Raw genomic sequence first — 24,071 nt, 5'->3', positions numbered from 1 at the left:
AGAGTTATGAATATAAAGCCAACAAAGTCCGTAAATTTTGTTGTTTTGCATGTCTATACGTACATGTAGTCCTATTTAGTAGCAATTACATTATATGAATTTTGCAATTTTATTGAACTTTATTCCAATGGGATGGGACAGGCATAATTGCCATGGGATGGGATGGGAATGAGACAGAAAAATATTACCCATTGACAAGCCTGGATATATGCATTCTCATAGACCACGTAGATCAATTTGATTCTTCACTTTTATAAAAATAAAAGGTCAGACTTCTTCAGACAAGCATTTTACGACTATGATAGTTGTGGTTGTATCATAGTTGTAAAATGCTTGTCTGAAGAAGTCTGACCTTGGTCGAAGAAACGTTACAGAAATATATTTGTGTGGGTGTGCAGCAAGATTCTTGAATTAAGGGACATGTTAAAATGCATTTTACTATGCAGTTAATTCAGGATTTTTAATAAAACGTTAGTGGTGAGTCACGTGACACGCCACAACTATGCATTTGAATCGCAAATACAAATTCCTACGGGTAGCCTACGTACTGCAACCTGAAAGTAAATATGAGAAAACGTTTTGCATGATCAAAAGTCTTTCTCAGTATTGCATGTCGTGCACACAGTAAGAATCATTTATACTCTACAGCGACGTTTACCAAACTTTTTTGGCCACGGACCTTTTTATCCCGCCTCGCGAAACACTAAAAAATTAAAAGTGTAAAATTGATAGAGAAAAATGGTGTAATGCAGCGTTCCCCAAAGTTTGCGCCACGGCGCACTAGTGTAGCCAAATGCTCCTCGAAAACTAACAGAATTGTCAAACATAATTAAAATATGATTGAATATGTAACATATTGCATTTACCACAAATGTTTTATCGTTTCTTATTTTAAATGCTGTGTATATGAATCAGTAGGTTCATTTCGCCTTTCTATGTCGTTTACTTTCTATTACGTACTGTTTGCCTCCAATGTTACGTAGCAATGGAGATAGAAGTACTAACTGCAATTTCACGAGCTGCAGTTTGTTCATTTGTATGCTAAATCGAGTTTAGCTCACATGAGTTAGTTTGAAGCAAGCAGTTATTTAACATGAGCATTTCAAAGTAAAACCAGGCAGAGATGGAGAAAGAAGACCCGTTTGCCTTTATTCTTTGGGCCTACATGTTTGTCTTTAGCAAAACCAAAAAGATTGCTGTAAACTTGATAATGAACTTGAAAGCTAGGCCGACGGTTAACAAAAATCACAATACCCACAAAAAGTTAGTCCTCTTTAGAACGACGGTGAAGCGATTTTGAACGGCCGCAAGTTGGGCGACAACTTCGGGATCCTGTGATCGCTATATGGCGACCAATTTAGTCGTAATTTTGATATCCTTTCCGCGGAACACTCGGAAGACTTTGTTAAACACTGCTCTACAGCATATGATTGGATGCACAGACATACGGTACATCGGAAACTCTTGTGTTATCCAGAATAGGGGAGTATTCATTAGCGACGCCCTCAAGCCCGGGTGGTTACGACAATAACTGACTGACGCTGAAGAATGTGGACTTACGGTGGGTGATTCGTGACAGCGCACCTAATCGTCTTACATAAAGTGCGGATATACCCACCATAGCCAGGGTGCGTTACCAGCACTAATAGAAGGTGTAGTATTTCAACGAAACAATTTTCAGCATACAATACGGAATCGAATTTTAAGCAAACACTTTCAACAAGATTCCCAAGATTTGATATTACGAAATGTAATGTGATATGTAAATCCAAGACATAATAAAACCGAAGAAACATATTTTGGTAATTAATATTGAAGATTATGCAGCATGTAATTGCTTATTCCATCCGTCTTTCTACGATCAAACTATTTCTGCGTCCGTGCTCTATATTTTCAATTTTGTCACAGACTTCTAGATTTGTTGGTACTTTGATTTTGACGTAGAAAGAGCACAACACTTGGCACCAACTTCTTTGGTGGGCGAAACCAATTGCCACAATTTTGTACAAGTAAATATTGTGTATATCAAGGAGTTCGCATTAACCATTGACGAAGAGTCATTCATATTCCATTTTCAAACCGCAGCATAATTCTAAAATCGCATTATTGAGCTCCACTACTTCTTTGCGACACCTCGTGAGATCGATGGGAAAGGTAAACGTACCAATACACGATGTTGAAGACAAAGAAAGCAAGTGGAAACGCAACTCGTGATATTCGGTCGATATTGCTTACATTTCCCTGAAACATAGAAATAATATTATTCAGAAAAAAGAGTCCGATATATATGGGGCTTATGAGCAGAGAAAAATCGTAACGTTTAGGTCGCAAAATATAGTAATGGATTTTTCCCCGTGCATCGACTTCCTTGTTTACTTCGTGACATTGACCAATCAGCAAGATGCAAAAAGGACGTAGACAGATTGTTGTATGCGATGAATCATAATGATGGTTTGAAATACATACCCCATTTTACAGGCGCCAACTCACAAAAGCACTCTTAAAATAGCCCCGAAATTTTGCAATGGTAAAGTATAAGAAGAATTTTTCGGGGGTCAAAGGTCGGGGAAAGGTCCATACTGTATTATTAAGAAATCAGCATGTCTTGAATATTGATAAATGATTTAGTATTGAGTTGTCAGTTACATGAGGTGCTGTTATCGGTTTTCATATAAGAATGCCCTTTTACAAATACAACTTATGCTGATCCAATGTTTTTTGCTGTGGTGTATCTTACGACTTACTGTAGACAATGACAAGGTAACACAATCACATGACAATGTACAGATAAAATTTGTGATATTCATATTTTCTTATCAAAAGTTGATGTTCTATCAAGCTATTGCTACGTGTTTCCACGAATCGGTATAAACAGACGCCAATCAATGACACCTTTTCTATTTATGAACTTACCTCTGCATTTGCCGCTTCTCGTATATGGGGACTGATTGCCTCTAAAAGTTTCTGCGCTGCGTCTACGTCGTACCTTCCTTTACCTGCAGTATTTTTCAAGTGGCCAGAATTTTGAAAGTAGTCTGAATCAAAAAAAGAGAACTATTGATATTAATAATTTGTGAGCCTCAACTAAATTAAACCAAGTTTGTTAAAGTTTGCATGAATATTTAGAATCTAGTTCAGCTTATTAATAGTAAGCAATTTTTTGTTACTGCTCATGAACGCATGGTTAAACTCATGAGGGCGCTGCTGTGTCATTTATTACTCCAGTGATATTTTGTTATTTTCCATTTCTGATACTCCTGAATTATTAAATTAGTATATTTTTAGTCATTTCCCTTCGAATAATCAGCCAACAGGTGTCGCTGACCCGATGACTGTCACAGTCCTTCGAGGCCTCTTATCGATTGCAATGAATCACTGACGCTATTTCTTATGTGTATAATTACATTCCTTAAATGTCGTTATACTTATACACTTTTGCCAATTTTTCGTGCATTGATTTTTGCATGATAGAAATAAAATATCTGAATCTTAGTGGTGTCGCAAACGAGGTCCCTCGCGTCTCCCGCCGCACAACTAACGTTAATAGTATTCATTTATTTATCATTTTCTGGACCAATTTTTGCGCATTTGTTTGTGACGACAATTATATGGTTAGGCTATATGAATAGTTATGCATTCATCTTCAGTGGTCGGGGAAAAACTAGAGCTTTGCGTCTGTAACAAAACGAATTAAGAAAAAACAAGTGACAGAATAAAGCGTCATGACACTTTGCTTTCGCGATCGAAACAACATTCTTTCAATCGTTTTTGCGTTCACTTTTCAGTGTAGTTAATCGGAAAAGAAACTAAATGAAACAAACCTGGTACAAAGTATGACCCAATGGAGTGAATATAATACATAAAACTTTGATTCTCATTGACTGGTTGTCCGGCTATTATTTTGTACAAATCAACTACGCTGACATCGGTCGTTCCCGTACCACGTTTCAAGGGAATGTATCTGCAAGTAAAAAAAAAATTTCAAAAATTATTTGTTACACTAGGCTCCTAGGGTAAATTTACCAATCTCAATGTGTCTCGCAAAATGCTAGTTTTTTACATACCTATAACACAGACTACCAGCTAACGATTCATGCTCGACATAGTACAGTGATGAACGCAGTTGCATTCAAAACATTGAAAGATAGATAAAGAATCTATATGCATGCATGTATCAGTCATTATTTATAAAATATACAAATATGCAATAGGTAAGATCTTCTAGCTTGCATTTGAAGCAGAAGGTATATCTGTTTCAAACGCGAGCTCCTAACACTGGCTTGAATCACATGGGAACAGTCATATCGTGAAATAAGCATTTAAGAAATAAGCTTTTCCGCATTCTCACAAAAATGATCCCAATGTTGAGCAAACGACATTAGCTAGGATACTCCAAATATTTCACTAATTTAATCACTTTCTATTTATTCCCGAACTGGCTTAAATATCAAATTGAATATTTTTAATGACCTTTTTCTCAACGGTGAAGTCTGGAATATTTCAGGTTGTATTCTGTCTCTATCAAACGCAGGCAATCTTTTTCTTCGTTCTTTGTTTCTTCTTTCGAAGTAATTCACTGTCAAGAATATGTTTTCGTTCAGTCAGAAATTAGGGAAATTGGTGTTTGAGCGAAGTAACGGGCGACCACTAATATTCCCATCGCTACTTTAGTAAATACGTATTGACGTGAGACAGCTATGAGCTAATTCCACATCATTGAGGTTCTTGGGAAAATATTTCGGGCATAAAAATTTATTTTGTCTGGTAGGTACACTGACAGGGTGAAAGTTCAGATCCAGTCCCCTAAATTTAGCACAACACAGTCTAAATATAATATCTGTAAAATAAGTACAGCGACGCAAGATTTCGTCGATGGGAAGAAGTTTGCATTTCGGACCTCAATTGGAACTCAATCTCGGCGGTGTGGCGCATCGTGCTAAGCGTTAGGAATACGCACTCCACCGCATCTCTGATTACCCTTCGTGGGATCGCAGGTTCGAATCCCATGCGGGGATGATCATGTGCGAGAGGATTGCTGGACTCCTCGCCGCCGTAGGGTGGTTCACGTAACCGCTGGTCGGTTACGGCTTCCTCCACCATCAAGTCCATGCTTCCGAAAACAAATACCTGGCTAACTAATCCCATACCCGACCTGGACTGGTAACTGGACGAGAGGCCGTGGTTCGCCATATGATTAAGCCGTCTTATCGGCTTTCCTCTCCCCCGGGATGAATATGTAAATCCTATCCTTTTTGACATATTTTCAAAATTCGATCTAATTCTAGGAGGTTTAGTACGGTCACAGGAGCGCCAGTCCAATTATGACAGAAAGACTTCATGCACGAACGTATCCGTGAATTGTGCAAGTGAAGTATATCGGTGAAGTACCAAATATTATTGAAAACTCAAAGGACTGTGGATTAGTTATGTGCCGTTCAAACAAAGACAATGAATGGAGTGGGTTTGGCTGACACAGGTTCTTTAAATAATTTTAACAAAATATACCATAAAAAAAATCTCACCTGAAGCAAACTCAATCAAGGCGGCAAAACAAAACGCAAAGCAAACGGAGATATACCAATCCAACGCTGTTGCATACGATACTTTGGGGAATGATTGTCTTGTACTGATACTCAGAGTAGTTAAATTGAGAACTGTCATAATTCCAGATACAGTTCGAGCTGGTACAGCTTCCTTATTGATCCAAAAAGATACCTGAAAAGACGTTGTGAAATAGAATGATATCTAGTAAGAGAAAACATACCGATATAAACAATTTATCATTTACAATTTTATTTGACATGTTTTAACAAATATTTAATACCAGAATTTTGAAGTGGGACATTGGAAGAAGAAGATATTGCAGTTTTATTAAATTAACCGTGCAGGTAGTTGGTGATGTGCAAATTTCGCGTATATACATGCCACCAATCTAATTGAGTCATACTCGTTTCCAACGGAAAACACTGTAGATTGTAATCACCTGCGATAGAATCACAATCAGGATGCACGGTAGATAAGTCTGAACAACAAAATATCCCATTTCTCTACGTAGGTGAAATTTTGTCTGAAGTACAGAGAAGTCACCTATAACAAGTACAGTTTGTTTTGAAAGTTTGTTGTGAAAACGAATACTAAAAGCATTAAAGTAAACATACATTTTTGGGGAAGAAAAAACAACAACAAAAACTCTTCATCTACTCCGAATGTGTTTTCTGAATTATCATTTTAAACATTTTTCGAGTTGTTGGGCTGATTGATTCATGTGAATTTCAAGAATTCAGTTCGAATTGATTGAGAATTATGTTAAAAATTTGCTGATTTTCTCTAAAACTAAAAAAACAATAATTCGAATATCCTTGTTGGTTTAATTTTTACTTATTTTCACTGAAACCAGTCTTCCGGGGAGAGGAATGTGCAACTACAAATATCTCTGTATTCTGTGGCTGCACGTTTAGCATTATATATTTACGAGAATCTTTGTTTTTATAATTTTCGTTATAGTTGTACCAATATGCTAACGCGAATTATAAATATTATGATCACGAAACTTATATGATATATATATATTAACAAGTAGTGCTATCTTGCCTGTAGTGGTTCTAATAGTATGTGAGTCCCAAGAATGTCCTAGCAACGAAAATTGATTTAGCCGCGAAGATGTTTCAGGAACATCTACTGGTGTCGTGCTATTTTCTTCATACCAATAAAACTGTACTTGGTCCTGTTGTAAATAGTTTGTATTTGTTATGTATTGAAGTTATAAGAAATTTAAGAAAATAATTAGCTAGGAATAAACAATCACTAAAATGCAAAAATTTCACCACAGGTTTCATTTTTCACACCAATATACCTCTGTCTTTACCTTCATAATATTTATAACATATTACAATTATACCGAAATTTTTCATACCGAAGTAAATCCATAACTTCCAAAGAGTAGAACACACGTATGCACGTCCATCGGAAAGTCAATCAATTGCATCGGACACCTTGCTTTTATTGTCAATCTATGAAAAATGATTATTCTACTTAATATTAGTCTCAGGAATTGAGATCAAAATCCGAGTCAAGCTTAAAATTGGTAGATTTTGAAGAATAATTACAAAAAATATTTACAAAGAATAATTTCAAACTAGAATACGAATCAGCTGAACTATCAAAATTATGCAAACATGATATGTTGTCCTAGATAAATTCAAGATTTACCTCATTGTGTATAGAATATTGCCTTCTGGGTCAATACGAAGAAGACGATTAGGAACAGTTATATTGTGAGCAATGGATTTCTTCCCATTTCGAAAGAATGTATCCGGGGTCCATAATTTTTGAGCCATCATATTGTTAAGTTTCAGTTCGCTAATGTTTGCATGCTTGAAAGCAACTCTTTCGTCCCTCCATCTTAAAAAAGCGCGAATTAGATTTATCGTAATGTTATAATTTATGTGAATTTCTATATACCACTGTTGACACACATAAAGATTTGGCTTCCGCCAGGAAGTTTTGAAAACCTTCAGTGACTGCTGCATGTGTTTCTTACCATAATTTATACAGTACCTGTCACGCAGACTGTTTTGCTATTGTGCTTTGTTTTCTTTTCTATTGATTCCACTAGGATTTAACTTTAAAATATAAATTACATACCTTTGTCTGAAAAACATATCAAGCGTATATTCCATGTCCGTTTCGGAAACAGGTCCAAATCCAGTAACATGAAAATAGGTGTATACTTTTGTTGGGCCATCTACAAAATAAATAGAGAATCTCATTTAATAACCTGTGATTAACCAAACAATCATCTTACATCTTGCAATCATGCGATCGGAATAAATCTTGAATCAAAGACATCATTGAATATTTTATTCCATATATCGTAATAATACAACGACTATAAATGTTAAAATGTATTTTCTGAATAAACATTTTAATAGCATTAATATACTCAACATATTTGAGTTTAAGCTTCGAAGTTTTGAAAACATCTTGAAACACTGGATGATAATTTAAAATTTTTTGTTGTGAATTTTTCTAAACCAATATTCAATAAACTTCATGCATGTAACAAAAACTATAGCTATAGCTTTTGAACCCTATTGTTCACAAAGTTCTGAAATGCTGTTGCTCGTTACTCAACTCATACCTTTACTCAATTAAGAAATTTTATTTGAGTCAGATACACAACGTAAGTTGAGTCTCGAACAATGAAACTTATTTAGATTTGTAGAAATAAAAGTAAATTCAACTCTAGTTTCAAGGTATTCAATAGAAGAAATCACTTGAAAAACTGCTTTGCAACAATGCACGGTAGCATTTAAATGAAATTCCAAACCTTCGAATCCCGGTCTTATTCGACTGTCGTAATCCTCCAAGAAACTGTCCAGTAATTTAGAAATGTCTTCTGGACAAGTGCTGCTGTCTCCACAAGGTTTATTGCTGAAATAAAAACCAAATTTTTTACGCCATAAAAAAATTGAATAATCAATTAAATAGTTGTTTCGGTATTGTATATTTGAGTCTATGGCTGGTGAATCTTGCTTGGTATCGCACGCTGTTCGGCTTTGTGAGTTCTATTCAACTATGTACGTGAGGATTGCTGAATTACACACCGTCGCAGCGTGGATCACGTAACTTCTGCTTGCTCACGGATTGTTCCACCACCCACGCTTTTGCATAGGCAACAACAATAATTGGTTGATAATATGATATACTTATCCCATTCTGTCCTGTTTTCTTCTTTACACGTGTGAACGCAACTACTTATATCGCAAATTTATCTACAATTATTCATACTTCGTATATATGCAAAATGTCATGTTTTAATTTAATAAAATCATGAATGAATGTGACCCATCGTAATGGATCGATATGGAGATTTCAGATCAGATGAGATGTAATTAAATTCGTTTCGGTAATGGATCCAATAAAAACCTCAGCTCCGGGCCTTCGTCAAAATTGTGGTGATAAATTACTGATTTAAATCAATGAATGTCGTTATATTTTAGCTCAATCAAGCGTACTCGTAAAATCAATTTATAGGAAATGCAAATAAATTTAATAAGGATATATGTTACCATATGTATATTTAGGATACTCAGGTATGCAAGAAATAAATAACTTCCGAAACAAAACAAAAAAACTCAACGATAGACTAAATCCAGATAATTTCACATTTTCGTATATTTTATTCCGATGGTCTTAGATTTCATATTTAATACAAAATCGCCCGAAACGGCATTCTAAAATCCGCCACATTCTAAAAATTACTCAAATTTTATCAAATATTCGTCATAGAGATCATGAAATATTAACTGGTGCTACACTAGAAGCAGTTGATATGAACGTGGTTAGGAAAACAGCTTATCCACAGAATTTATCGTGCAAAAACCTGACTCCAAAAGCCAAAGAGATAAACAGTAAAACAGTAAAAGAGATACACAAAGAAATAAAGGCCACTTTTGCCGATAAGAAGCTGGTACAAAAATGTAATTTCATTCATTTCGCTACTACTTTTTGAATTTGTTTTCAAACCTGTTTATTGAGGCAATTATCTAGTCAAATAAATAAAAAATAAAGAACGCTAACAATGTTGCTCATTTTTCAAATTCACAAATAACGACACTGTATTTAGTATGTTATCCATAGAAGCACTGGATATTTTTGACTGTAATCGTTTTACTAACCTGGTGCCTTCAGCCATGGCCTGTGTGTCCAGTATTGATAAAATAAAGCTGCAGTTAAGAACAAAAATTATCGCTTTCATAAGAATCCTCATTGTCATAGGTCTCACTGTTACGCATATTCTATGTTGAAATTAAAATATTGATAAATATTCTATTTTATTGTCCGAGACATTAGTCCCGCGGTTATTCCTAAGAGGCTAAGTGCATATTATTCATTCTCCCGCCATAGAATTTTTTGTCGCAACTAGCTTCGAAATTTAGTTCCGATTCATAGAATTTGATACCGCCAAATGTACTAAACTTTCGAAGCAATAGCCAAATGCTTCTGCCTGTTACAGGTATTTAAGCCTGCTGTTCTCCAACGATACATATCGAACCTTCCCCAGACTATATGGCGCACCACAGGTACGTTACCCTGCTGATGGTTCTTGCAATATTGATCATTGACCCTATCGTAAGCGCACTTAAAGCTTTTTTGTTGGACATTATTAAATATTGATTGCATTTTTTTCTTTGCCCCAGTCTAGTCTGGCGAACGCAATGGAGTGTGTACGAGACTACAGATTCAAAATAATGTTTGCGTGCGTAATATTCGAAAATCAGAATATTACAAAAAGTTGCCAACCATCGTTAATAAGATGAGCAAACAATTACTTTTTGGGGGGCTTCTGAATCGGCTCACGTTGAAAGTAAAGTTAAATTTACGTTTTTCCGACGTAACACATGTGACGATAATTATCGCGATGAAAATAATTGATTTTTAAAACGAACGTAGATGCATCAATATAGGAAAGATACATTTCGACTTCAGCGCAAGCAGCTAGCAACAAAAGGCATAGCACAGATGCGACATTTTCAGTGGAGTCTTTGGGAAACCTGGATGCACAGAAAACGTGGAAGTAGAATGCGTATTATTATTAGGTTTAGTTCAGTTTCATACTCAACTACATTATCTACCGACTGCAATCTAAAGCGTATATCATCTTTATGGGTCGATATATTGGTCATCTTTACGGTTTGACTGGGAAATGATATTACAGCGTACAGAGTATTAGTTACCCAGATACTGACTATGTTAGAGATACAAATATTGCGGATGCGAGAACATGAGTTCAATACCTGCGGTCAACCGACAACGAGAATTTGAGTTACCAGCTAAAAAAGAAATCCGTTATTATATGATTGAATTTTAGCAGAATGTAGTCAAATTTAGACAATTTGAGGTTAGGTAGAAGTAAGTGTGACCCGAAAATGATCCGATTTTAAATTCACATATCATGAAGTACGGATTTCAGAAGATCCCATTAAATTTGATAATCATTCAGTTTATTCTAATTGAGATTTATATTCTTTCATCCAGAAAATTATGATATAAATTTTGAACATATTAATCCAAAGAAAATGCAAAATGCAATTCGAAAGATTCACTGGATCATTTTTCTCTGCATTCTCTTTGAAAAGTAAGTGCGCTTGTGTGCTTGTTCTGCAAAGAATTTATGATGAATTATGATTAAAATATTACAAGTGTTTAATATAGCGTAAATGTGTTGGACCCATATAATCCATTTTGATATTAAACAAGCTTAATATTTTTCTCTTTTGTCTCAGAGATTTTCGGGCATATTACACGTATTTGTTTGTGGCTCGCTTACTTGCGTGGTCCACATATTATAATCATGTTTACAAATGTTAAAACTATGTCAATCCGTGGTAATTAGTTATTGAAGTTTTCCGTGATTAACTTGATTTTTACCCAATTTACTTTAATAATTTAAAACTATGATATTCATAAAAATTACGTAAATTATAGGGAGAAAAGTAAGTAAAATTAAATCTCAATCTTCACTGACCGAACTTTTTTATTTAGTGCCTACGCAGGATCAAGATCGGTTCTTCAAGCGCAGATTAAAAAAAGACTCGATAGAATGTTGGGGAAAGGATATGACATCAGATTGAGACCAGACTACGGGGGTGAGCATTGAATATAAATAATATTTTAATAGCTAGCATGTTTTTGTGAAACATACGCATTATTGTTATATTATAAACAAATTTAATTTTGAAATTGACTCTTTTATGCAACAAAAACTACTAACGTAGCTAATGTTGTCATGAAATCAAGATTCTCCAATTCCAATTCTTAATAAATACAAAAAATGCCATAAGCATACACCCATCAATTTAATCGTAAAGATGGTGAGAAAGTTAGTCAATAATATAAGTTCGCAAACGAATCCCAATACAAAAACAATTATAAATATCCTGATAGGAAGCATAAGTTTGTTACGATCAATATATCTGACTATTGAGTAATTAGAAATCTTGAATAATTTGATTAATAAACAAATAATTAATTAGGGTATGAACCATAAATATTTATAAAAGAAGTCAATGAGCATTTAATTTCAATTGATTTAGGAATTGCTTCTCTGAAATAAAGAATACGAGAATTCAGTGCTAATTTTTGCAGTTCCGAAGAACATAACCCTTTTTTCTAAATTTGGATAACTTCATTCACACCCAAATATATTAGAATTCGATTTTAGTGTAGAAATACCGTGTATTTGGTATACCTACCTTTATTCAATACACTATATATCGTTCTTTTTATAAATTACAAGTATATAACTTTTTATATCCGTCCTTTCATTTTCAACATCATGGTTTTTGTGCGTAAAAACGATATTTCTATGATGTGAATATGCACTCCAAAACATAATTGATTGACTAACATTATTCAGTAATTCGAAAACGTAAGTCAAAGTCAAGTGTTTGTTTGTTTTTAAATATTTTTATTGAAAGGAAAGATCTACAATCTGAAATTGTTTACGTTTTAAACGATGAAGATTGTGAAATTCGAACTTAACTCATTCATAATTTTGTTTTTCAAATAGCTGAACCATTGGCTGTGGGCATGGCGATAGAAATTGCGAGCATCGATGCAGTGTCAGAAGTAAACATGGTAAGTGACTATTGGAGCCTATCTTAATTCGTTTGTAATTTATAAAAAATTATCGAAAAGTGTTGGTTTGGAAGTTATTTTTTGGAACTGTAGGTATCTTTCGTAACAATAACTCAATCAATAAAGTCTTTTTGGCGACTTTATTAAAAATAAGGTACTCTTTTTAAGAGCAACATATATAGACGTATATAATTTGTATTTGTTTGTATCCACTGACGCAACATACTAGTCATCAGTTTTGGAACGCTTGTAATTTGAAATTCACTTCATGGTTTTTAGTTTTGAAGCAGTTGCTATCTCAAGAGCGGTGGTGGCTTTTGTTCTTCAATAGGCTATACCTAATTTGATTAATACTAAGGCTTAATTAAAGACTGAAGTATACTCGCTTGAGATTATTTCATGTTAATATTTTTTGGAGTGAAACAATTGTTTTAAAATACCGATTTCCAAATAAAGTACGTATAGTCGACGTGCATACACTTATACTAATTGGAAAATATTATATTCTCGAGTAATCTTATATTTGTAGAAGTCTTCAATTGAATTCATAAATCTGTAATATTAATTGGTATACCCATAATACTTTTTTTAATTCTAATCGTAATGATTTTGCTGCGGCGTCGTTTCGAATCGTGGCTCATTTTTACTATTGATGTGAAGTAAAATGGTTTTTGGATTGTGAAAAGGAATGCGAGAAAATAGTGCTGGGACTATGGTTCGTCTACAGTGCTTGCGTTTGTCATTTTATATGTGGAGTAAGACAAACTTGTAATATGTAAATGTTTCCGCTGTGCTGTAACCCAGCAGCCGCACACGAAGTGACATTTCCAATGGTTTTATTGGATGAATTGGCGTTACTTCAATACACTTGAAAATATCAGCTGATGCTCTTATAATAAAATTATTATAACAAACAATTCAGTTTTTACGTATTGATGACTTTCGAATAGTCCGTGCGGTTTTACATAGAAAGATGGATATACTAGCTAGAATATGTTTGTATCATATGTGCTTGGAATATTATTCTACGCATGGGTGATGACTTGATGCGTTCAAAATCTATCCTCAAGATAATATTTTTTCATTTGGGTTCATAAGTTTCATATTTCATCCGATTAGATTTAGTACAAATCTAAGTGGTACACGCCATTCTACATACTAGTGCTAATAGATTTAGTAAAATTGTAATAATTCCCACAGCGCGGGAACTAATGGATTTCAAATCGCTCAAATGATCTATTTATAAACAAGATTATTCCACAATGAAGCTCTTTAATGATTGGATATCTGTTGAATAGTGAAGCCGTGAAATCAGTTTGTAATGAATCATCGAACGGAAATTAATTCCTAAAGGGATTAAAACTTCATTAAACAGGTCTAGGGACACAATATGGTACAGAAAATCAATATGTAGACGGATGCGCTGTGAATATCGGCAGTATTTGCGTCTGGGAATTCGCCAAGAAAATATACCGTGACAAAACCATTAAACACCGTATTGAAATTTCGCAAATTCAATTTAAAATCAATTAATAAAATGTACCACTGTCGCTTTCTCAGCAATGGATGATCATGCAATTCGTTGCACTTTTGGGATCGAACGAAGTGCTGAGAACACAATACAAACAAGCGGAAATTGATTTCTGTATAGAAATACGAAGGGGAAATAAATAGAATAATTGCATCGGCTGTCTCACCGAGCGCCAAGGGATGCTATATTTCCACATGAATTAAATCACACCTTATAATTTTAAATTGAATATTTTTTTTGTTTAAACATTTGAAAAAATCTTATCGAAGTATAGTTGAAACAAAACGCACAGCTCTCGTTAATATTATATTCTTCATATGTAATACGAACACACTCTTGTTTATCACATTGTTACAGGACTATACGTTGACGCTTTACTTCCAGCAGAGATGGCGAGATAGTAGATTAGCCTATCGTGATCTTGATGCAAATCTCACTCTTGATAGCAGGGTTGTTGAAAATATATGGGTGAGAAATATAAATAGTATTCCTGATGTTCAACTTAACTACCTTTTCTAGTTGTATTGAATTTCAAATTATATTTTTAAATGAAAATATACAATCTAATTTTAGGTGCCAGACACATATTTTGTGAATGACAAAAAATCATTCATGCACGATATCACAAGAAAAAACATAATGCTGAGAATGCAACCGAATGGTTTAATTACTTATGGCTTGAGGTAAGTATTATATTACTCTTCAATAATGCTACTGGTGGCGTACCATAGAAATTTATCCAGGATTATCTATGTTCACAATTTTAAAATATAACATAACAAATTTATATGAATTCAGAATAACAACGGAACTGGCATGCATGATGAATTTGAAGAGATATCCGTTGGATGAACAAAATTGTACATTGGAAATTGAAAGTTGTGCGTATCTTTTTTTTTATTATTAATTTGAAGTGACTCAAATTTGTTAATTGACACCTTGAATTAAATTTCTTTAGTCATCTTTGCTTACCCAGAATAGAATAAAGCGAAGAGACCACATTAACTATTAGATATATCACAAGGGTATATATGTATACAGAACTTTGCAAAGGGGAAAAACTAATAAACAAAGTGTTTCGAGTTCCTCCGTTTTAACTCCTAATCTCCCATACAACCTTGCTTAAAAGTGAATCTATGAAATAAAATATTCAAAATAGGCCACTGTTTATTAATGAAATGATGCAACGGTAAATGATGTAACCAGATATAGTTTGCAAGCGTGACTGTTACGGTCTTGTTTCGACCGCAAACTAAACTAATTGATTAACAATTTGATTTATGAATAATTCAATTTTACCATGATGTATTGCATTTCTAAATTACCCCAGGTGCTTTGGCCGGAATAGAATTGAACGCCCAATTATGGCCGACGGAGCATGTATTGCTTTAAATTAAAAATTCATCACTTTCGGATTATTATCTAATATACATTGTAATTGTGTATTCCCTCTTAGAGATTACGAACCTGCGATGATCGCAATTTTTTCATATTTGTGTAGCGATGTAAGTGAAAATACAAAACATAATATATCTGACCAACTTTCCGTATAACTTTCCCCGTGTTTAATGCGTTCCCGATATCCGTGAGTCGGCGTTTCGTCAATCTGTTACAAATTGATACACATGTGATTGGTTTCAATTATTGGACACGTAGTGGAAATAACGATCGTTTCAAAATTTTGTTGTTATTGTTATTAATTGTCTCCGTCAACACGTTTTGAAGAAATCGCTTTTCTCTTCGAATACTGGACCAATTGCTTTGAAATGTTCAGTGGCTAAAGATAAAAATTTTCTCCAGAAGGCTATTACTTTTTTTTCTCGCTATGACGTCATCAAAATTATGTGACTCTACGTGTCCATATTTTTGAGCATATCTCTCTTGTTTTTAGATGGGTATACGACACAGGATATCAAATTTTACATGATTGACGGCAGTTCAGTAACGGGAGTCGAAAATTTGAAACTTGCTCAATTTGACGTTACTGGTTCACAATTATTAATTAGAGACATAACGTTTGCAACAGGTAAAATATCTTATAATTAAATCATAATTACTTAGTAAAATAAACGGCAGTTTATTTTTGCTAAAAATGTCTAAAATATCGTTCAAAGTGTTGTAGAATATAATCTACTGGGTTATGCTATCATACATTATCGTGGTTATTTATTATTCAATTTAGATTTTTCTATATTTCAGGTTCATATCCTCGAGTGTCCCTCAGTTTTAAATTGAAAAGAAACATTGGATTTTTTATTCTTCAAACTTATATGCCTTGTGCATTGATAACAATTCTAAGCTGGGTTTCATTCTGGATTAATTTTGAAGCAACAGCGGCAAGAGTATCTCTAGGTAAGCGAGGGAATTTGTAATAAATGTAAAAAAGAAAGTGATTTCATTTTTAAATAAGATTCTCCAAGTATCAACTTATATATTAGTAAGATTAACTTTTGTAATGGAAGATCTTGCTTTATTGATTTGTATTCTGATTTTAATAGATAATCAATCAATTCCAATCTCGAATGAAATGCGAAGCCTTTCATAATAACTAAGTCTTATATATATTTACCATAAATCGGAGAACGAAAGATTATTAAATTGACAATAGATTTAAACGATGCATTTAAATGGTATATTACTATTATGGAGTTTACAATCAAAACCTAGACAATAATTGATTAATTTTACTTGTCTTTATTTGTTTTGAAGCCAGTTGTATGTCTAATTTGAAAATCCGAATAAAATGAAATCATTAGACATGTTGGGGTGAACTAACACGAATTCATCATTCTTTCAATTCAATAAAATAACTTACTTACATCAAGATATTACCAGCTCTCATTTACTCTCAACTTTCTTTTTCACATTAGTGACATTACCGTACAACTTAACTAACAGATGTTGCTTATCACAGTTGCATGGTTTCAGTGATCTGTTTATATTTTAGGAATCACGACTGTTCTCACGATAACGACCATCAGCACAAATGTTCGAGCATCTCTTCCGAAGTTACCAGACATCAAAGCATTGGATGTTTATCTTATCATATGTTTTTTATTTGTATTCATGGCGTTGCTTGAGTACGCATTTGTAAACTATACATACTATGGTGGAAAAGCTAGAAGCGCTAAAAGGAAACTGCAAACGAAAATCCGAGATGAATTACAGGTATTTGTAAATTATGATTAAATCTGAAATGTACTTTCCAAATTGTTGCTTAGAAACAATTCATGAAGAAAATAGATTATTCCACTACTATTTCATTTACCCCTCTGCCATATTTTTGACGATGGAGTGCACAAAAAGTAAGAACGATTTCGTATAAGCAAAAGTTTCGTGTGCATGACGTCAATACTGACGCCCAAAACGCTCTTTTCTTCACCAATTTAAAACACAACACGTAGTAACACTCCCCACTCTTCAATAAATACTATAAATTAGTTTATATAGTAAAAAAACATTTCACTCAAGACAACTGTTTGACAATTTGATCGATTATGCGGACTTTGGTGGTCGAGCTAGAAAATATACTAAGTTTGTATTGAAACATAAAATATCAATATTCACGAGAGAACGCTATGTATATATCGTGAATATGTTGCTTAATTCCGTAGAGATTTGTATTCATTGAATAGATTGATATCTGGAACTCTAAATCTCATTTTTTTTCTTAACTAAAGCATGTGAAAATGAGCAAATAAACAGTTTAATTTAATCTCTGTTCTCCCATTCTCGTGTTTCGTTTTCGCGAAAAGGAAAAGAAGTTTCTTTATCCCTAAACATTTCAAATGTTAAAAAGTTTTGGCCCAATGAAATTTTAGTAATTCGGGTAAAGAACAATTCTTTGGCATCATAACTATTTACTTATTTTATTTTTTTTTAGAGGTTGTCTTTATCGCGTAAATTTTGCCAAAATAATTTTTAAACGCACTGAATTGGCAAATCCAATGATTAGTTGTTTTTCATATTTGATTAAAAAGGAAATTATTGATAAAACTTTAAAGTAATGCGATTGATAATTACAGTATAATGAAGCAAAAATGTTTTAGTGAATGTAAAATCAGCCTTTCCATATATCCGTCATACACATATTTACATTACAGAATAACAATTTAATGCTGTTGTGCCTGTATAATATGAGCGTGGTTTTAGCGACATCTTATGGCCAACCATTTTTTTTTATCTCACGCAGATTCAAGGGTCCCAACTAGAATTGGTTCATAACCAAAGAGTTTCTAAAGAATCAGAATCACATGAAACCACTGCCCTCGTCGACAACTATTACTTTGATTACGTAGCACGGAATCGTTTGGTAGGATGCAATGTATCGCATCTAGTGAGTGAGGATGATATACGAACAAACCAACACAGTGAACTTGTAGACATAAGCGACGGGACAAGCCCCAGGGTAAGTAAAATAGGGAGAGAGTGTTTATTTCATTTTGTCAAACCAAGAAAAAAATGTATGCATACATATATAAATATCAAATAAACAGATGTTTTCGGTACATGGCTGGGAGGCAAAGATACTACCTTTAGGGGTCATCAGAAAATTACTTTTTAAATCGAAATTATGAGTAAAATTTGATCATATCATTTAGACCAGTGTTTACGGTGACGGACGTACTCAGATGCAATCAAATAATTCCGTAATGAGGGATAGAAAGATTTCTTCGACCCAACAATCAAGAAGATCCAGTTACTGGAAGGTATCAAAGAAAATCTATTACGACACTCCATTTTGTGACCAAGAGATAGTTTTTTTTTTCTGCAAACGTTGATTTTAAACCTTTGAAGGAGCAATTTCAGAGACTATGCCAAAATGAAATTGTCTCATGCCAAAGTATAGACTATATATATCATATATGCAGTAGTGGGATTCAGCCGGTTCGCACCGGTTCTATAGAACCGTCTCACGGAATCCTATGAGATCAGCGAACCGGTTAGCATTACATGACTTTTTGTAACAGAACCGCCTGAAAATATGACATGTGTATGATGGAACCGGCTGACAAAAAATTTGAATCCCACCATTGCATATATGTATATAAAATCTTTTACCCACATAAAAAGAAGGCGTCCTCGACAAATTCTAAAATAGTTAACTATGGACTTAAATCCTATACCCATCCCATAGCGCCATCAGGAAGGTCCGATGAAATAGTCCACCGTCGCGAATGTCGCTCTTTCATTGTATTAGCGACAAAATGGTGTTATATCATGATACTTTTTTACTCAAAAAATGTACAGAGAGGCTCAACATCTCGGTCTTAACGAGATTTAAGAGTGTTACTTATATTCTGATGTGATGATTCAACCCAGTCTTCGAAACTTCTTGACTTTGCATTGGTCATTTTTTCCTCGTGATATGTCCTCTGATTTTAGCATTCCTCAGAGTTGGTCTTCTTACTGGTTATTTCGACTTGTTGTAAGTCCTCGGTTCTGACTCCCGTTCTTGTAAACGCCTTACGTTCTTTTCCAGTCTGCTTTAGTTTCAAACATTTTGTCGGACGTCGTCTCCAACCTTGTACTTCGGTGTCCGCCCACTGTGTTATAATTCTCTAAACTATATACTTTTATTTTATCTCAAAACTTTTCTCCATTTCTGTACAGTTTTTGTGGGGGCTATACCTTTATGTTTTTCGTGGGCGTAACTGATCAGTCTTGGTTTTTAATTTTAATGATACTGTACTACTATCACTTCATTGCATTCTATAATTCCAACTATTCCCGAAAGTTCATTTCGGAAAATAAAATATGACTTTAAGCTGTCATCAACGTTTTTGATTTTTTGTCATGTGAAAATGATTTCTTACACTGACTAGTGAGAAAAAGTTAACTTTAAATAACTGACAAATAGTACAATTTTCAGCCTTTGGATCGTATACTTCCCTAATCACACTATTGCCCATTTCGTAAACGCCAATTATACTGTGCTAAGATGTTAGAATTCAAAGTCTAAGCGCTCATGATAATTAGTTAACGTATTTTTAACAATTCTTTCGCAGGGAAGAAACGATAGAGGACGGAAAACGGCTTTGAGGCAACGAAAAACGAAGGAAAGTAATTTACGATCGACAATGGTGAAAAGAGCAAAGAAAAGAGTGAACTCGATAAAAATGCCAGTTGTGGACGATGTTAATATTATTGATAAGGTTTCACGAGTGGCATTTCCCACGTCGTTTGCAGTTTTCAACTTGGTGTATTGGACGTTTTATACGTTTTTCTAATGATTGTATCACCTTTCAAATGAAAGTGCATATGTATATATATATAAAACTTTGTTATTTAATTCATTTTTGGAATTCTGGGGAGACGTGAAACATCTAAATCAGGGTCGGCCAATCTTTTTGGCCGATGGGCCATATTTAGTTTACTAATAATTGCGCGGGCCACTAAACAATAATTATGTTCTAGTTTTGCTACACTGACCAAAAGTTAATGTAAAAACAAACAAAACCCTCGCACCAAACTTTCTCAATAATAAGAACAATAAAAAAACAAAAATACAGTAAAGTCAACAAAGTTTTTTCTACACGTAGACATTTTAGTGTGAAGTGAAACAGTGAAGGCACTGTTTTTCGCTAACAAGTTTGTCAATATTCGCTGAAAAGGACGATGCATCAATGCGAAGCGAATTTTTCATATGACTGTCAGAAATTAGTGATCTCACAGGGGATTTGACATGGTTCATCTGTGAAAAAACTTGCTTGTACGAGTACGTGCTGACAAATTATGAGGTCATTAAAACTGCCATTCTGCCCAAGTGTGTGAGCTGCTATTTATGTATCGATATCTTCCAGTTGGTGATGGCACTCATGGCTCGTTTGAAAGGGCTAGCAGAGCGCATTTCAGGAAAGTGAACAAATTGTTCGTATCAAATCTTTATATTAACTACATCACTCGAAAAATAGAAGTTTTACGCAATTTTTTTTTATTTAATTCCAAAAATATAGCGCGGGCCACTCGAAACTCCTCGGCGGGCCACATGCGGCCCGCGGGCCACGAGTTGGACGACCCTGATCTAGATGTACCACTTTCATGTTCTTTACGCTTGTTTTAGATAACTGACACCAACCCTCTAAAATAGGGACAATATGAAATAGGTAGTCAAATGGGTATCGTGAAAATCACTTCACGGTACGAATAGTGGAATGTTACTAGCGTACAAATGTGGAATATATTTTTTATAAAAATCATATTTATATATATGAACATAAATCCGCTGCGATATTTTATTAGTTTCCTTCAAATGCTTCATAGATAGGAAAATCAAAGATTGAATAAAAGGTCCGACCTTAGAGCAAAGTTCTTCTCGATTCACGCTGGTCTTGAAAACTAAACCATAGATTTTATGGTCTATGCGTATAGTTAGTCTAGTCATATATATATACTAGTCGTGCAACTAAGGTAAGTAATGGGAATCTTGTCTTACACCTTCGAATAATGCTAAGAAGATGTGAATTTGTATTTTCTAAGCCATGCTGTAAGCGGAGGACTATGACTTACGGACTACGCGCCAAAGGTAGCGTACAAAAAAAGTTACCAAAAAGACTTCAATAGATAATGTCTTCAGAGGACGAAGCATCCGAGAATGAATGAGAATCCCGATACAAGCAGGTATACCGATTGAAGGTTGTACGGATCTGAATTACGTTTTGCTAATTTTTCAGTTAAACTTTATGAGTTGCAATTAACTTACGGTTGATAATCATTGACCAATCACATTACCTGCAAGACACTTCCTTTCGCTCTTTTCGGCTATCACAGAATTTTTTCTCCAATGTGGCCTGGACTAACAGTAAGCGTCATTCAAAAATTTATATATACTTGTGGTGTCAATATGATGTGATATATATTTTGTTTTTAACGTACTATGAAATTTGACTGTTGCATTATTGATGACTCCACGATGGATAGAAAACCCATTGTATTGCCACAGACGTTGTACATTTGAGTGCCCTTTTGTGGTATAATATTCAAGAGCGTTTAAACAAAGCTTTTCATCTGGTGGAGCCTCGTATAATTAGAGACTTTAATATGATTTCGTAGAATTAAGTATTATATCGGGATATTTTTTAGTGAATATTTCTATACGTGCGTATTTATATATAAACACTGTTAGGATGGGATGTATTCGGACAAGTTTATAATTAGCCATAATTGCGAACATATGTGTTGCATTAAAAATCATGATGAGATCTGATTTCGCGAAGAAATGTGGTACGGAACTTTGCATTCGTACACTGGTATAGATCAAACCGTCGACTAATTTCAGCTACTCTGGATTCTCTGCTAAACAAACTAGCAGCCACTGAAGAAGCCAATCTTGAGCGAACAACTTTTAAACGGTCCAACTTGATGATATCTCGAACTTGTTTCATATCTATAAGGATAAGCAAACCCAAATGTTTTATATATATATATATATATATATATATATATATATATATATATATATATATACAGAAAATTTGAGCAATGCGAATAAAATATTTTTCATTCAAACTAGTTCATTCAAATGTTACTGAATCAGGATATTTTATGTGGAACTGCCACAGATTTGTATCGTCACAACATGAATTGATTTTTTGCGTGTATCCTGTGCGTCCTCTGACTCAGAGAATCTTCACCCAAATTATAAACAGTTCATTTTGACGTAAAGTAAACATAGAAGGATAGAACAAAACAATGAGTAAGATTCTACTCAAGAACTATGAAATGAAAAAGGGCCTTGGGAGGCATAAAAGCAGCACAATAGAATATAGACTATAGCAGCATTCACATTGCAGCTATGTGAACAACAGTTCATTCTATTTTTGGTTGTTTCATTGAAATAAACTTCTAATTTTTGTTTAACTTCTAATATAGTTGAGATGTTTTGAATAAGGCGTTTTAAAGAACCTTTGTTTTATACATATAATACAGATGAACTTTTATACAAAGCAAACCCATATACGAACAACACGTTTTCCTATTTGTTACAGGTAAATTAGAAAAATCACGAAGCGTTTATGGTCATAATGAGCATGATTTCAATTGTTGAATTACTCTTACTATTGTCATCAATTGCACTGATAACAAATGCAAGTCAATTACAGAAAAGCTGTATTTCAGAGGGCATGGAAATCGATGCTGGAAAGGTACGGTGGAGATGAAGATAACAACTCAAATTGAGACTAAATTATAGAAGTGTGTTGAACCCACTTGTTTTTGCTGATTTTAATGAAAAACATGACTCTTTAAGTTAATATTAAAGTAATTACTTCCAATCCGTTATTAGTCAAAACCATTTTTGTGTAACTAGTATTAAATTCTAATCAACCAATGCTAACATACACCGTGTTTCCCAAATATAAGACAGGGTCTTATTTTAATTTTCTTTCGAAAAATAACACTAGGGCTTATATGGGAGGATGCCACTTATCAAAAACAAAATTACGAAGTAGAAAATTACGAGATTTTCAAATATACAAAATATGAAACCCGATATCCATTTACTTAAAAATAACACGTTTTTATTAAACAAAAATCTGCCATTATTCAAAATTGACCATATCATCATCCTCTGGAATGTCATGCCAGTCACTAGATTCATAAATTCCAATGAAGATTCTACTCATTGAATCTTTTCCTTTCTCACGCGTTTTAGTTTAACCATTTGAAACGTGTAAAAGAGATTTCTTGCCTTCGATTAGGTCAAAACAAATTTCACGCTATCGGCTAGATCTTATTTTAAGGGTAGGGCTTGGATTAAAATCATTTTTAAATTTGGGCTAGGTCCTATTTTCAGGCTATAGGACTTATTTTCGGGGAAACACCGTAATTTAGGTTTTTTCCATTTTGTAGTTATTAAAAACTACGTGGTATTCTGGACTGATGAAACAACGTCTAAGGT

The 24,071-nt window shown here is 34.0% G+C and overlaps 2 protein-coding genes across 2 annotated transcripts; one reads left to right on the top strand and one right to left on the bottom strand.

The window, feature by feature from the left end:
- Positions 1–1,905: 1,905 nt before the first annotated feature.
- Positions 1,906–10,072, bottom strand: LOC120329327 (gamma-aminobutyric acid receptor subunit alpha-2-like). The gene is made up of 12 exons (XM_039395927.2): positions 9,681–10,072; positions 8,330–8,433; positions 7,645–7,744; positions 7,210–7,401; positions 6,914–7,010; positions 6,592–6,724; positions 5,984–6,087; positions 5,523–5,715; positions 4,471–4,576; positions 3,822–3,961; positions 2,914–3,035; positions 1,906–2,241 (listed from the first exon to the last, which is right to left on the bottom strand). The coding sequence occupies exons 1-12, from the start codon at positions 9,776–9,778 to the stop codon at positions 2,104–2,106; spliced, it is 1,527 nt and encodes a 508-aa protein (XP_039251861.1). The 5' UTR covers positions 9,779–10,072; the 3' UTR covers positions 1,906–2,103.
- Positions 10,073–11,036: 964 nt separating this feature from the next.
- LOC120329325 (gamma-aminobutyric acid receptor subunit beta-3-like) lies at positions 11,037–20,465 on the top strand. The gene is made up of 12 exons (XM_039395923.2): positions 11,037–11,140; positions 11,548–11,651; positions 12,575–12,642; positions 14,531–14,641; positions 14,747–14,856; positions 14,972–15,054; positions 16,065–16,199; positions 16,373–16,525; positions 17,121–17,341; positions 18,366–18,581; positions 18,775–18,882; positions 20,182–20,465. The coding sequence occupies exons 1-12, from the start codon at positions 11,082–11,084 to the stop codon at positions 20,401–20,403; spliced, it is 1,590 nt and encodes a 529-aa protein (XP_039251857.1). The 5' UTR covers positions 11,037–11,081; the 3' UTR covers positions 20,404–20,465.
- The last annotated feature ends 3,606 nt before the right edge of the window (positions 20,466–24,071 follow it).

This window comes from Styela clava, chromosome 12 (genome assembly GCF_964204865.1).
Source record: "Styela clava chromosome 12, kaStyClav1.hap1.2, whole genome shotgun sequence".
NCBI lineage: Eukaryota > Metazoa > Chordata > Ascidiacea > Stolidobranchia > Styelidae > Styela > Styela clava.
This window is presented reverse-complemented; position numbering and strand designations above follow the sequence as displayed.